General features: G+C 35.8%; 2 protein-coding genes and 1 pseudogene across 2 annotated transcripts; all 3 read left to right on the forward strand.

Moving 5' to 3' along the window:
* On the forward strand, positions 2,053-8,715 carry LOC104767952 (annotated as a pseudogene).
* LOC104766644 (somatic embryogenesis receptor kinase 4-like) lies at positions 8,748-10,884 on the forward strand. The gene is given in 6 exon segments (XM_010490565.2): positions 8,748-8,964; positions 9,166-9,290; positions 9,372-9,593; positions 9,596-9,712; positions 9,926-10,320; positions 10,410-10,884. Coding segments are annotated over 5 exon segments (1,179 nt in total). The 5' UTR covers positions 8,748-8,964; positions 9,166-9,169; the 3' UTR covers positions 10,734-10,884.
* LOC104766645 (aminotransferase ALD1-like) lies at positions 13,923-14,809 on the forward strand. The gene is made up of 4 exons (XM_019241056.1): positions 13,923-14,018; positions 14,154-14,179; positions 14,286-14,356; positions 14,466-14,809. Exons 1-4 carry the CDS (start codon positions 13,948-13,950, stop codon positions 14,586-14,588), a joined length of 291 nt encoding a protein of 96 aa, XP_019096601.1. The 5' UTR covers positions 13,923-13,947; the 3' UTR covers positions 14,589-14,809.

The following is a 15,298-nucleotide window of genomic DNA, read 5'->3' on the forward strand; positions in this document are numbered from 1 at the left end:
GTTTGTTGATTGTTGGTTGATAGTTAGAGATGTCTCTATTGCTTGTGTGTATAGCCCAGTAGATAGAAGGATTGCCTTACTGAGTATTTATAAAATACTCATGCATTGCAATTTGTGTTTGTGGTGGAGGTAAAAGCAAAGTGTGATCGTGGAATCAAGGCAATGAAGAGGAGGGTGTTCTAGGGACTCGATTGGATGTTGTCTGGCATTGCTAGGTTGCTAGAGTTGGGTCATTAGAAACATTGCTAGGTTGCTGGTTTCATGTTTTTTGATAATTGGTTATTGGATATGCATTATGTTACAATATTGGATATTTATTGGATATTGGTTTTGATTATTCCGATGTTGGTTGTGATTGTGGTTATGTGGCTAGTGGGTATGGGACCACTAGTTATTGTTAGTTATTATTGTTATTATTATTTATTATTTAAAAAAAGAACGGGTCGGGTCGTTTCAATTATTTTCTTTTTATATGCAAAAGTAAGTAGACACATTTGGAGATATATATTGCTTGTGTAAAAAAAAACACAATGATGTGCTATCTCGACAAAATTAAGGGTAATATTAGTAACTACCATGAAATTCAAAATAAATTAAGAAAATACCATTGTGTCAGAAAATTTAGGTAACTATCATTTTTAAAAGAAGAGAAAATTCAAAACTGTCTTTAAACAAACGATAAAAGTACAACAACGTATTGCTATTTGTGGGAAAACATATCAGTTAATAAAAATATCATTATATACTAAAAGAAAAAGCGTATCAATTATAAAATAATGTGTTTTTATATTAAAAATCGTGTTTTAAAAAAAAACACATGTAATCTTAACAAATAACGTGTAATTTAAGAAAATAATTTATTAAAGAGAGAAATATTATGTTATTATGTGTAATTTGATAAAGTAGCGTGTTACAAAACAAAATGCCATGAATTAATTTTTTTTAAAAAACACGACGATGGAGATTCCAACTGAAATTGAAATCCAAAGAGATAACGTAAGATATCTTCTGCAATTTGAAGGAGAGAACCGAAAAGAAGAAAGAAGCACGAAAAGTAAGAATTGATGTCATTTGATGTGTTTATAACAGAACAAATAATGATATCTCATGAAAAGAAAAACACCAATAGAGATGTAGGAAGTGAGAGAAACTGAAGAAAAAAAAGGGAGAATAAGACAAATCTTGGTAATTTATTACCCTTCTCACAAAAACACTGTGGACAAATGGTAGTTTCTTAATTATTTTCCATTTTTATGCTATCTACAGCATATTCTCAATCTATAAACCGCTCCATTAGCTCTCAATATTCAGAACCTAGCAGCAATCCTAAGCTTTTTCTAAACCAGTCATATCAATGCTTTGCGACGTAGTCATATACTGAGTCTCTTAGAGGACTTGGAACTACGGAGAAAGAAAGCGTTCAATACGGAATAAGACAGAGGTAAGTATGATACCACTCGAAGTGCAGCTGCAGAGTCAAAGAGGTCAAATCCATGCTTTGGTTACAGAGCTATAGATTTTAACAACATGTTAACTACAAAATCAACTAATAGACTAACTATAGCTGAATCCATCTACCGTAATGAACTAGTTGGGCGTACTTAAACTAATTGGAGTTATTCTCTCAATAACTTAGAGACATACTTCTAAGTGCAAATGTTTTTTACCAAACTTGTAATGCTTAATGGTAAAACCAGAGACCTTCAATAATGGGAACTCATGGGTATTGCGCACCAGCGGGAAGTTGACACAGAAATCTGATATCTATAGCTTTGGAGTCGTGTTGTTGGAGCTTATATCTGGGCGCAAAGTTGCTATCTTGTGCATTGGGTAAGTCTTTATTATGACCATTTAACAGTTTTGCTCCTTATAGACTAATTATGATCTTTTATATGTTATTTGCTAATTCTTTGGGACTAAACCAGATGATATTATAACTTATGAAATAGGTTTTTTTTGTTTTCTTACGAAAGAGAATGTTTTTATTATGACCTTATAATGTTGTGATTTTGATGATGGCTTACGTGTTTATTCTTTTTCTTAACTTTTTTTTTTTGTCAAACAATTGCCTTCATTCATTCAATATGAAAATCCAGTGTGCCAGTACAACGAAGGAGCAAAGTGTTACAGGTTGATACATTACAATAAAAGGAAATTCCCAATGCCAAAAAGAAATCAAATAGAGTTCATCGATTTTGAATCTAAGAGAGCTATGAAACCAGAAGCTTGGGAGCCTAAGGGTACATGTGAGATCATGGGAAATCGAGAGGCCATCCTCGAGAGTTTCAAAGGACGGATTGGTAGTCATGGTCCTTAGACACTGTGACGTTGAGAGAGGATTCAGTGTGTTGGTGTTCATTGGGGCGAAAGGTACCCGCAGTAACAGCACAACAAGGAATCGGGTGACTATGTTGTTATAGTTAGATAGGGGTTGCTTTAACATCCAAAGCATAGGGGTTGGATCATTCTGAGGAAAAATAAGAGAAACAGCTTGGATCCATGTGAGGGAGGTGGTTGGGAGACGATGCTTGAAGTCATCAGATAACCAGCTTGATTGGTAGCCGTTAATGAACATAAGGCATTCAAGACACAACATACCACTTTTGCTAGAAACATTCAAGGAGCAAAGACCATATACGCGAATGCTTTTAAAAGCAAGATTCAATCCCCTAGAATCAACTAAAGCCAAGTTCCGATCATAATGAATAAACATCCAGAGCAGCATTGTGATTACCTTTCTCTAATGGAGTCTTCGACCATTGAGTAGAGGGCAAAGGAACAAAGCTTGACACTGGTACGACATGGACAATGATACAGAGGACCTAGGCTTACAAATTTTCCCATCTCGAGAAGAGCATATTGATTTAAGTCGTTTGTGAGCTAATGGGCCTATCTTGGAACCGAAGTCCACTAGGGAAAACCCTAGGTTCCCAAGAGAGAAACACCATGGGAGTTGACTCTGTCAGCCGCCCGAGTTTTGTGGAGATAGTTGCGGTGCAGTGGTGATCTCCGATGAGTGAGAGAACGGAGGGGGTAATTGGTGGCCGCGACAGGGGTCGTCGTTGATAACTAGGTCCACTGGAAAAAATCCTAGCTTTAGAACCGATTGCACAGATGAGCAGAGATTGTGACAGATGCCCGGGAAAAACAGAGAAGGGATCCTCTCCGGTGAGTGACAGAGCGGTGGGAACAACTGGTGCATTCGGTTTGATTCGACGATGAGATCTAAGTCCACTGGAGAAAACCCTAGATTCGCGATGGATTGCCGTAGAGAGGGATGAGTCAATTGGCTTCCCGAGATTTGCGAAGAGAGTCTCTCTGGTGAGTGGTAGCACGGTGGGAGCATGCGATGGTCTTGGTTTGGATCGGGAGAAGCTTTTATTAGGATTTGATAAGGGTTAAAAAAGGGGGGAAATTGGGGAAAAAACGTAAGATAAGCTAAATAAAGGAGACTAAAGAAAAGCTTAGAAGGTGAAGAGACGATTGGATCCCGACGCCGGTGAAGCAGTGTCTGAAAGGATTATTGGGGAAGTATCCTCAATAGTCGTGTCTTTTTTGTCTTGTTTTATTCTTTTTCTTAACTAGGTCTTAATTTTTTTAGCCAAATAAATACAATAGTTTTCAGGGAGAAATAGAGCAGCTTTATGGGAGGATATGCTTGCATTTGAGGATTAAAACTTCACAAATTAAGCAGCTTAATTGGAGGATATGCTTGCTTTGAATTTATTCGGCTATCACCATCATCAGTCTTTAGTCTTTTAACTCTCTGTTCCAGTCTTCTCGTTTCCTTTGGTCCATTTTGGTTTCTTTCGAAATGTGGCCAAATGTCGAATACGCGTTACAAAGGAGAAAGCTTTCTCTGATCTCGTTCGTCTTCGTCAATGGGTGAATCAATCAATGAATGAATGGTCCCTGGGTTAGATAAACCTTGCTAGGTCATCATCCTTTACTGGATTTGCTTTTACTCTGATGACAAGTTGGAAAAATGGAACAAAGACCACTCCTTTGCTTCCTTTGGCTGATTCTACTATTCAATTTTATTCTCAGAGTCGCCGGAAACGCCGAAGGTTCTTCTTCTGTCCTTGCTTCTCTCTTGTAAAGTCTTTACCTTTTTCCTTTATTTGCCTACAAACGATTAGTGCCCATTGGAAAGAGATATCATGATGAGTTAGTTGTTGTTGTTAGATTTTTCGAAAGTTCATTACTTTATCTTTCTTTATGGTTGTTTTTGGGATTTGGATAATACATACAGGTGATGCTTTATTTATGCTGAAAAACAGTTTATCATCAGCTGACACTGCAAACAATATACTCCAAAGCTGGGATGCTACTCTTGTTAGTCCTTGTACATGGTTCCATGTTACTTGCAATAATCAGAATAAAGTTACTCGTGTGTAAGCTACTCTCTCTCTTTCTCTCTCTCTCTCTCTTGTCCCCTTCTCTGTTTGATGGGTTTTATGAATGAATCCATTCAAGTTTTGACATCTATTGTTTGATGTTTGCTCAGTGATCATGGGAATGCAGAACTATCTGGGAAACTGGTCCCAGAACTTGGTCAACTTTCAAACTTGCAGTACTTGTACGCCATATCTTCCTCAAAAGTCGATTACTTTTACACAATTTCTTGTTTTACTATGCATATACTTCAATTTATTATGAATATGTTTCATTTTGCTTGTTCAAATCAACGGTGATATAAGCTATCTTCATTGATTTCCTAAATCTTGACAATGCTTCCGTCTGGAGAAATTTTTAGCTCCACCTATGCATTCAGAAGATATTTGTGGATGATAAATGTATTTGCAGAGTCGAACGCATGTGTGAATAGAATCCTTCACAATCATCTTTCAGTGTGAATAGAATAGAACCATGGCATTATGAAAGACAAATTCTCGTTTCAATTCTCTATGCTCCTTAAGTCAATTAGATAAGAAACTGGAGTGTTTGGATCTAGTATATCTCTACACTCTACTGGTGGCCTCAACTCTACATATTTGTCTTGCTGCTGCAAAATGCTTCCACTTTCCATGTATCTTAGCTCTCTAAGATTAATATAGTGTTCAAAGTTACTGGGTATTTTGTTTGCTACATGCTTCATTATGTTTTTTTGTATCATGAATTTGGTAAAGTAGTTTTAGAGATTTTCCAATCTAAAGATTATCTTATCACAAATGTATTTAAGCAAAGCTTAATGACAGGGAGCTTTATAGCAATAACATTACTGGGGAGATACCTGAAGAGCTTGGCGACTTGAGGGAACTAGTGAGCTTGGATCTATATGCGAATAACATAGGCGGTCCCATCCCGTCGTCTCTTGGCAAACTAGAGAAACTCCGATTCTTGTATGTACCATACTCCCCTTCTTCTCCTTTACAGCCTTAATATGCAGCTTCATTGTTTACAGTTTCAAAGTTTGGTTGTATTTCTATAATTAAAAAAAAAAGTGTAGAGTCTAACATTCAAGACCTGAATCATTATCTCATGTAATTATTTCTGGGAGAGCGTTGTTACAGGCAGCCTTGTTTTACAACTCTTAATCAAGTAGAAGAATTTCAAATTCACCCTGATTGACTGTGTGAGAACATACACCTCAATGTAAGAGGTGATATAATATATTCCATTAGTATTCAAAAAAAAAGAATTCACCCTGATTGACTGTGTGAGAACATACACCTCTTACTCCTCCGTGACATTGTGATTCTCAATGGTAGCTAGCGAACTGATGAATTGAGTTGTATGTTATTGGTCCGCACTTGTAAGGAGACATTTGATAATATCGTGCCTTAGGTTTGTATAGAACGATGCTGGGTCATTTCAGAAACTTCAGTGTACATGTGTAGTGTGAATGCTTCAGAAGTAGTTAGAGACTAGTTGTACAAATTCGATTAAATTCACTCATTGCCCTAGAAGTACTAAGCAGTTGGATAAGATTTCAAAACAGCATTTGTTTCCTTATTTTTTTTTATAGATAAATGGCATTTTGCTGGATGATTGTCATTTTGAACTCTTTAGTGGCTAATATCAATGTTTGTCATTCTACTATATGTGGTTAGGCGTCTTAACAACAATAGCTTATCTGGAGAAATTCCAATGGAATTGACTTCTGTGCAGCTGCAAGTTCTGTGAGTGTAACTTTGTCTCAACTGAATTATTTTGTTTATACTAGTTGGTGTAATCTTGAGCTCTGACAAAAGATGATGTCATCCTAAAATGTAGCGATATCTCGAACAACCGGCTCACTGGAGATATTCCTGTTAATGGTTCCTTTTCGCTCTTCACTCCTATTAGGTTCTCCTTTTTGTTCCTATCTTTATTCTTGATGGAGTGGTCAGAATGAATTACTAACTGTCTGAAGGTTATCTGCAGTTTTTACAATAATAATTTAACGCCACTCTCTGAACCTCCGCCTACTTCTACCGCTCCTACGCCACCACCACCTTCAGGTTTAAAGTCTTGGGCTTTCTGTTTTCTTCTATTAGTTGTGATTTTCGTCAGTTCTTTTACATTTTTCAGTGTCTAACTTCCTTCGAAATTCGTATGTTTACTAGTTGCATTTTCACATTTAGCCTGTGATTTATTATGCGTATTGTTTTCATTGGCACAAAAATACTTTCTGGAAAGTTAACTACACTATATTCTTTTTATATATGGTTGCACATTCGAATGTGAAAAGGGCATTTAGTGATTATGTATTTGTTGACTGTTTCATGTTCTATTTTTTAATATAGTATTCCGTAATATATTTGGCTTGTCTTTACTAGGGATAATAACCTGCTAATGAAAAGAACGAAGCTGACTTCTTACTAGAGTTGCTAACATTTTTTCAATGATCAGTGTTAAAAAAGACAAGAACGACTTAGAGTTGAAATGGTAGCTTGACTTTGGTAGAAACAGAAGTTCATGGACATTGCTGAAAAGGGGAAAAAAAATTATGAAACAAGTGTGACCTTGCTAGTTTGCTAGAGTATAAACGAAGGGTTAGTAGACACAGTACAAACAATCTTTGATCTGAAAATTGTATTTAGCTCGTTTACATTTGCTCAAACGTTCCACTTGGTTGATGATTCAACAATATTTCCCTAGAATCTCTTCAATGTAATTGTACTCTTCTTTTTTTTGTAATTGTACTTGAGTTCTGTATTAAGAAAAGTTTTTGTTTATCTCATGTTCTCAAGCAGACCAATGACTGCAGCAATAGCAGGGGGAGTTGCTGCAGGTGCAGCACTTCTATTTGCTGTTCCAGCCATTGCGCTTGCTTGGTGGCTGAGAAGAAAACCACATGACCACTTTTTTGATGTACCTGGTTAGTCAACTCTCTTCATCTACTTTTTCATTGAAGCTTCTTTGGCCGATTTTAACTGTTTTGATAAACCCTATTTTGCAGCTGAAGAAGACCCAGAGGTTCATTTAGGACAACTCAAAAGGTTTACCTTGTGTGAACTGTTAGTTGCTACAGATAACTTTAGCAATAAAAATGTATTAGGTAGAGGTGGTTTTGGTAAAGTGTATAAAGGACGTTTAGCCGATAGCTCTCTAGTGGCTGTGAAAAGGCTAAAAGAAGAGCGTACCAAGGGTGGGGAGCTGCAATTTCAAACAGAGGTTGAGATGAAAGTATGGCCGTTCATAGGAACTTGCTTCGACTTCGTGGCTTTTGCATGACACGAACTGAAAGATTGCTTCTTTATCCCTACATGGCTAATGGAAGTGTTGCTTCTTGTTTAAGAGGTTACTCATTCTCTGTTCTTTCGATTGCATATATTACATACCACAAGCGGTTAAAGTTTGTTCTGCTCTCCAGCTGCTGCATAAACTTTTTGGTCAACCTGCTGCATAGCAGTCAGTATCCATGCTGTTAGGGGAAATTAATAAGATATTCTGATCACAATATAGTTTTGTATTGACTGGAAACTATCTTATCTTCGGGTTTTGCCTGTTTAGAACGTGCTGAAGGCAATCCAGCACTTGACTGGGCAAAGAGAAAGCATATTGCTCTGGGATCAGCAAGGGGGCTGGCATATTTACATGATCACTGCGACCAAAAAATCATTCACCGTGATGTGAAAGCTGCGAATATATTGTTAGATGAAGAGTTTGAAGCTGTTGTTGGAGATTTTGGGCTGGCAAAATTAATGAATTATAACGACTCCCATGTGACAACTGCGGTACGCGGTACGATTGGCCATATAGCTCCTGAGTACCTTTCGACAGGAAAATCTTCTGAGAAAACTGATGTTTTTGGGTACGGGGTCATGCTTCTCGAGCTCATAACTGGACAGAAAGCTTTTGATCTAGCTCGGCTTGCAAATGATGATGATATCATGTTACTCGACTGGGTATGTTTTTATGGTTTCCCAGTCGTCTTACTGAGTTCAAAAGTGTCGTATTGCAAAATGAAAGAAGAGTATTTATTTTGTGGGTGTAATTAGGTGAAAGAGGTTTTGAAAGAGAAGAAGGTGGAAAGCCTTGTAGACGCAGAGCTAGAAGGAAAGTACGTGGAAACAGAAGTGGAGCAGCTGATCCAAATGGCTCTTCTCTGCACTGGAACGTCCCAAGATGTCAGAGGTAGTGAGAATGCTGGAAGGAGATGGTTTAGCTAAGAGATGGGAAGAGTGGCAAAAGGAGGAGATGCAGACGCACGATTTCAATTATCAAGCCTATCCTCAAGCTGGCACTGACTGGCTCATCCCATATTCCAATNTCTATTTTTTAATATAGTATTCCGTAATATATTTGGCTTGTCTTTACTAGGGATAATAACCTGCTAATGAAAAGAACGAAGCTGACTTCTTACTAGAGTTGCTAACATTTTTTCAATGATCAGTGTTAAAAAAGACAAGAACGACTTAGAGTTGAAATGGTAGCTTGACTTTGGTAGAAACAGAAGTTCATGGACATTGCTGAAAAGGGGAAAAAAAATTATGAAACAAGTGTGACCTTGCTAGTTTGCTAGAGTATAAACGAAGGGTTAGTAGACACAGTACAAACAATCTTTGATCTGAAAATTGTATTTAGCTCGTTTACATTTGCTCAAACGTTCCACTTGGTTGATGATTCAACAATATTTCCCTAGAATCTCTTCAATGTAATTGTACTCTTCTTTTTTTTGTAATTGTACTTGAGTTCTGTATTAAGAAAAGTTTTTGTTTATCTCATGTTCTCAAGCAGACCAATGACTGCAGCAATAGCAGGGGGAGTTGCTGCAGGTGCAGCACTTCTATTTGCTGTTCCAGCCATTGCGCTTGCTTGGTGGCTGAGAAGAAAACCACATGACCACTTTTTTGATGTACCTGGTTAGTCAACTCTCTTCATCTACTTTTTCATTGAAGCTTCTTTGGCCGATTTTAACTGTTTTGATAAACCCTATTTTGCAGCTGAAGAAGACCCAGAGGTTCATTTAGGACAACTCAAAAGGTTTACCTTGTGTGAACTGTTAGTTGCTACAGATAACTTTAGCAATAAAAATGTATTAGGTAGAGGTGGTTTTGGTAAAGTGTATAAAGGACGTTTAGCCGATAGCTCTCTAGTGGCTGTGAAAAGGCTAAAAGAAGAGCGTACCAAGGGTGGGGAGCTGCAATTTCAAACAGAGGTTGAGATGAAAGTATGGCCGTTCATAGGAACTTGCTTCGACTTCGTGGCTTTTGCATGACACGAACTGAAAGATTGCTTCTTTATCCCTACATGGCTAATGGAAGTGTTGCTTCTTGTTTAAGAGGTTACTCATTCTCTGTTCTTTCGATTGCATATATTACATACCACAAGCGGTTAAAGTTTGTTCTGCTCTCCAGCTGCTGCATAAACTTTTTGGTCAACCTGCTGCATAGCAGTCAGTATCCATGCTGTTAGGGGAAATTAATAAGATATTCTGATCACAATATAGTTTTGTATTGACTGGAAACTATCTTATCTTCGGGTTTTGCCTGTTTAGAACGTGCTGAAGGCAATCCAGCACTTGACTGGGCAAAGAGAAAGCATATTGCTCTGGGATCAGCAAGGGGGCTGGCATATTTACATGATCACTGCGACCAAAAAATCATTCACCGTGATGTGAAAGCTGCGAATATATTGTTAGATGAAGAGTTTGAAGCTGTTGTTGGAGATTTTGGGCTGGCAAAATTAATGAATTATAACGACTCCCATGTGACAACTGCGGTACGCGGTACGATTGGCCATATAGCTCCTGAGTACCTTTCGACAGGAAAATCTTCTGAGAAAACTGATGTTTTTGGGTACGGGGTCATGCTTCTCGAGCTCATAACTGGACAGAAAGCTTTTGATCTAGCTCGGCTTGCAAATGATGATGATATCATGTTACTCGACTGGGTATGTTTTTATGGTTTCCCAGTCGTCTTACTGAGTTCAAATTGTCATAGTGAAATGAAGAAGAGTATTTCTTTTGTGGATGTAATTAGGTGAAAGAGGTTTTGAAAGAGAAGAAGCTGGAAAGCCTTGTAGACGCAGAGCTAGAAGGAAAGTACGTGGAAACAGAAGTGGAGCAGCTGATCCAAATGGCTCTGCTCTGCACTCAAAGTTCTGCACTGGAACGTCCCAAGATGTCAGAGGTAGTGAGAATGCTGGAAGGAGATGGTTTAGCTCAGAGATGGGAAGAGTGGCAAAAGGAGGAGATGCAGACGCACGATTTCAATTATCAAGCCTATCCTCAAGCTGGCACTGACTGGCTCATCCCATATTCCAATTCCCTTATCGAAAACGATTACCCTTCAGGTCCAAGATAACCTTTTAGAAAAGGTCATTATGCCATGTGAGTTCTTCAACAAGTGTATATTATATAAGATTGATGAAGTTGTAAGAAGCAAAAACCCACATTCACATTCAAATATCAGTACGTACTCCAATACTAGTCAGCTCTACGATACTTTCTAGACCCTCCACTTCCATTAATTAGGCTAATATATGTGCGTAAGATTTTACTACTCAAGCTGCAGTATATACCCACCACCAATACATTACATGATTTATCATGATAGAAGCTCGTGTTCATAGAGCTATATTTTCTAATTAGAAATTACAGTCAAGAACAAAATGAATATAATATACTCGCAAGAATGTTAGCCCACAAAGAATTGATCGAACTCATACTTTGCCCAAGAAATACAATCAGCTCATGAAAAAACTTCATATTAGATTTTGATGGCCAAACATTTAATGCCAGACTGGTTAAATACTAATTGAGTTTTATATTTGTAGTTTTGTTTTCTCCGTTTATAACTAGAGATGTCATGTTTGGGCATGGTCGCTAGTTATCACTTTTGGTGACGAGAATAACATGATGATGTAAAGATATAATGTGTGAAAATTGTTGAAATTTTTCAAAAGTATATAACATTTTTACAATTTTTATTTATTTATGATTTGTCTCGTTTGCGTTTTAAAATTAATTGAGATCGAGTAAATAGTTTTCAATATGTAATTACAAGCTAGACACATGTTAGTTTTTCTTATGCTTTCTAATATATTTGACAAGATGTCAGAGTTTTTTTTTCATCTTTTGTATGTAGGATGTGGGTAACTTTTACACAATGGTAATCGCATTTAGTTATCACAAGCTCCATGAAAATGCACTGAACTCCTCCATAATTACTCGATTTACGTATATGAATTTTATTGTTTCTTGTCTCATCATCCGACTCCTAAATATATTCTGTTAAGAAGAGAAATTTTTTCCACGACTTCTATAATATTATAGTGACAAGTTTAGAGTTTTCGTGTTCATTGAGGAGTTTTCCTTTCCACATTGTCAAATACTATAATAAGTTAGAATTATTATTTTATTTTTCCTCCTATATTTATATATTGATTTTCATGACAAATGGGTGGATGAAAATAAGGAGTGTTGAGTTTTCTATTGATATAGTCGTAAGCCAATAAAACTATATTTCTTCTTTATATCTTGAATCCTGACCGATTAACTTAATTTTAAAACGAGTTATTCTCTTTGAGAAATTTTCTCCCAAAATTTATTTTAATATTATACATTGACTATTTTGATTGATCTTCCTCTTAATTATTGACTTTTCTTTTCAAGAGGAACAAATTAAAACCCTTGTCTGATTTGGTTTGGAGAGTCAAGGTGTGATATTCCTTTCTTTTTTGCGATTCGCATATAATGATGTTGAGATATATATTCAATACATTTTTTGGCAAAAACATGAAGGTTTCTATGAGGCTTCTTAGTCATTTCTTAAGTACGTTCATACGTGACTTTCTTGCACCCCTCTCTCATAGATTAAGACAACAGAATTTGGTCCAAACTTTGTCCGGTAAACTTAAGAGGTACTTTGTATTTTGCCTTAGTTATGAGTGGTAAATAAGGAATCCCGTAACTTGATGAAAGAATATTTCTTAGGACTTGTCGAAAAAGTTGTAATACTTTTATACAGCTTGTACTAGTACACGCCTGATGATGACTTGTTTGTAAGTGTCATATTGGTTTAAGAACATAACCATTAATTCTGTCTCTATCATTAGTTGCACTTGGTCTGGTTGTACAAGAGGCCCATTTGTCGCATAAATATGGGGTTACGTGTGGAAACAAAAGTTAGCTAGGTAGCTAACAAAGTTTGTAACACCTAACGTTTGATTCAACTGCTGTGTGTTTAAATTTATTAATTTCATGCGTTCGTGTGCATGAAAAGTCCCACACATGCATCAAAATAAACAAGTTGAAATGATTTCAGCTAGATCCGATCTAGAAATCATGGCACAACTTACTCGTGGAGCTCTCTACATGCAAGTGATCTAAAGGCATGTAGTTTAATCTCTGTTGAAGTCAGCCACCGGCATCTCTTATGACTCCGATTCTTGGGAATCTGAATGTTAGCCTAACTCCTTACTAAATGTTGCTTCGTCGTAAGAGTTGTTGAATTATTTTTCAAATCTATAATTTCCAAAGATCAGATTGCAATTCACAACATATAATTTAAGTTTAGGTTGTTGTGGCATCAATATCGTTTTTTTTTTTCTAATCTCCGTTTCAGTGTATACCATTTTAGCTAAATGACAGAAGTTATCGGGTTTGCCTCTTGTCTATATTAATTAACATTATTATACATAAAAATATCAATTAATATCTAACTAAAAACAATTCAATCGATAATAAAAGACATTACATACAGCTCACAAGTACCGGTCACAAAACATCAAACTAAATTAAATTTTCTTGGTACTTGAAACAAAATCAAATAACTCTCTTTTGCATAATATCTAATTAATTCAACATTAATTCACCAAAAACAAGAAAATCAGATAACTTTTAATAAATAATAGTACTCTAACTTTTAATAAATAAACCTCTGTTTCACAAAGAGTGTCATTTTAGCCTGATTTTTTTGTTTCAAAATAAGTGTCATTTTAGATTTTGAATGTAATATTAAACATAAATTTCCAACTTTAACCTCATATTCATTGAAGAATATTAAGAGTCAATGTCAATTTTAAGGGTATAAAAGATATTTTAATATGTTTTCCTAATTTGTGTATAAAGTATCAAATTGACACTTATTATGAAACAAAGAGAGTATCTCTAAAACATCTAATAAAATGGAACAAATTAGGAGTATTAAAATTTTGGGCTTCTCACCAAAGAAAGGATGGCATTGATTTCTGGAGATTCCAGATGATATATCTCCTATTCCAAATGAAATTTTAAGTACCTTCAAATAATAAGCTATTTTTTTTTCTTAAACTATATATTTGTCCAACATTTAATGGACAAGAAGAAGACATGGTGTGAATTCATCTGACTCACTAGCCGTGCATGGATTGGCTGCTTTAGAAATTTCTGCACTCTATCCACTTGAAGGTGACATATACACATTTTATTAGTGGTAATTGGTACTTTGCTTGGAGTATATATACATGCACATATCAGATCAGGTTGTATTATATATTGTCTACATCTTTGAAGCTATCACAACTTGGAAGTCAAGAATGGTCAGTCTAATGTTCGTTAGTTCGGCCTCATGCTTACGCTCTTCTCCATTAAAAATTACCATGGCTAGGTACTGGTTTTAAAATATAATGCAAGATACATGCACTACTCAAAGATTTTACTCGATCTATTTTATCATTAATTATATAACACTCGGCTTATTAATACACTAACTGAACTGATCAATTCTTTTGTCTACATGAAGTTTGGACTTCGAGATCAAGAAACTTGGTAAAGATCTTCCACCTTGACTCTCAAAACAGTTAGCAGAAAATAGTTTTTAGATTTGGTTATCAAAATTAGTCTCTTGTCCTTATATATGCTTGCTTTTGCTCAGGTGGTAGCACAACAAAACTTGTTCGGAACGTGAATTTGGAGAAACTAAAGAACAATTATTTGTTTCCTGAAGTAATATCTTAATCTTATCATCTTTCTTGATTTTTTTTTGTTAATATATATTCCAATATTTTGGGAATCCATATTTAACTGACAGTTTGTATATGTGTAAAAAATATAGATCAACAGACGTGAGCTTGAGCACGTTGAAAAGCATCCAAATGTACAAGTGATAAGCCTTGGGACTGGTGATACAACAGAGCCTATTCCAGAGCACATAAGCTCACACATGTCTCGCGTATGAATTTTCTTTTCTTCTTTAGCATAATTTACATTTCTTCATTGCTTTTTTTTTTCGAGTGTTGTGTGTTTGTGGTAACTGGTAAGCCCTAAAACTTATGGATGATCCTACGTACCGACGTGAATAGTCTTATTTTCTTACGTGAATGCTTAAACTGGTCAACTCATACAAATCGTCTTCCTGACTGGACTATCTCAAAAGTCAAATGTCGTTCTCTTCTTGCTTTTTCAAATTTTTCGATAGTGTCATCGTTTTTGTTTTCACGCAAATAAAAAAAAAATTCTTGGTCATCGACGCATGTGTCGGCCTTTTTTTTTTGTTGATCGGTTAGTCGTGTATGCGTACGTGCATGTGATCTGTTTCGTATATATATTATTAATAGCTTGATATGAAACCTTTTTAATAAGAAGAAAAGTCATGTTAATTAATCCTTTAACAATGTCTCTATTTTTCTAATTTTATTTTTCTCTGGTGCAGCAAGAGAAGCTATGTGATTCTTTTTTTGTGAAGTATATATGCTATGTAAATTTTATTTTCCATTGTTCTTTTATATATAGTGTTAGTTTGATTTTCATTGACTTTGAATGCTGTTATACCGTGATTGTTTTTTTCTTTCTGAAAATGCAACTATTACTTGATTAAATCGTTGGTAAATATAGTCATTGAACCAAAGAACAGAAAATTTAAAGTATTATATGTTCTTTTTTTTTTTT

The sequence above is a fragment of the Camelina sativa genome, chromosome 19, assembly GCF_000633955.1.
Source record: "Camelina sativa cultivar DH55 chromosome 19, Cs, whole genome shotgun sequence".
Classification (NCBI taxonomy): domain Eukaryota; kingdom Viridiplantae; phylum Streptophyta; class Magnoliopsida; order Brassicales; family Brassicaceae; genus Camelina; species Camelina sativa.

What these genes read in the sequence shown, in the direction of transcription:
- LOC104766645 (XM_019241056.1), top strand. Translation starts at nt 13,948, where the DNA reads ATGGTCAGTCTAATGTTCGTTAGTTCGGCCTCATGCTTACGCTCTTCT. An exon ending in TTAAAAATTACCATGGCTAG is followed by an intron (nt 14,019 to 14,153) that starts GTACTGGTTTTA and finishes GTCTACATGAAG; the next exon opens with TTTGGACTTCGAGATCAAGA. An exon ending in ACAATTATTTGTTTCCTGAA is followed by an intron (nt 14,357 to 14,465) that starts GTAATATCTTAA and finishes TAAAAAATATAG; the next exon opens with ATCAACAGACGTGAGCTTGA.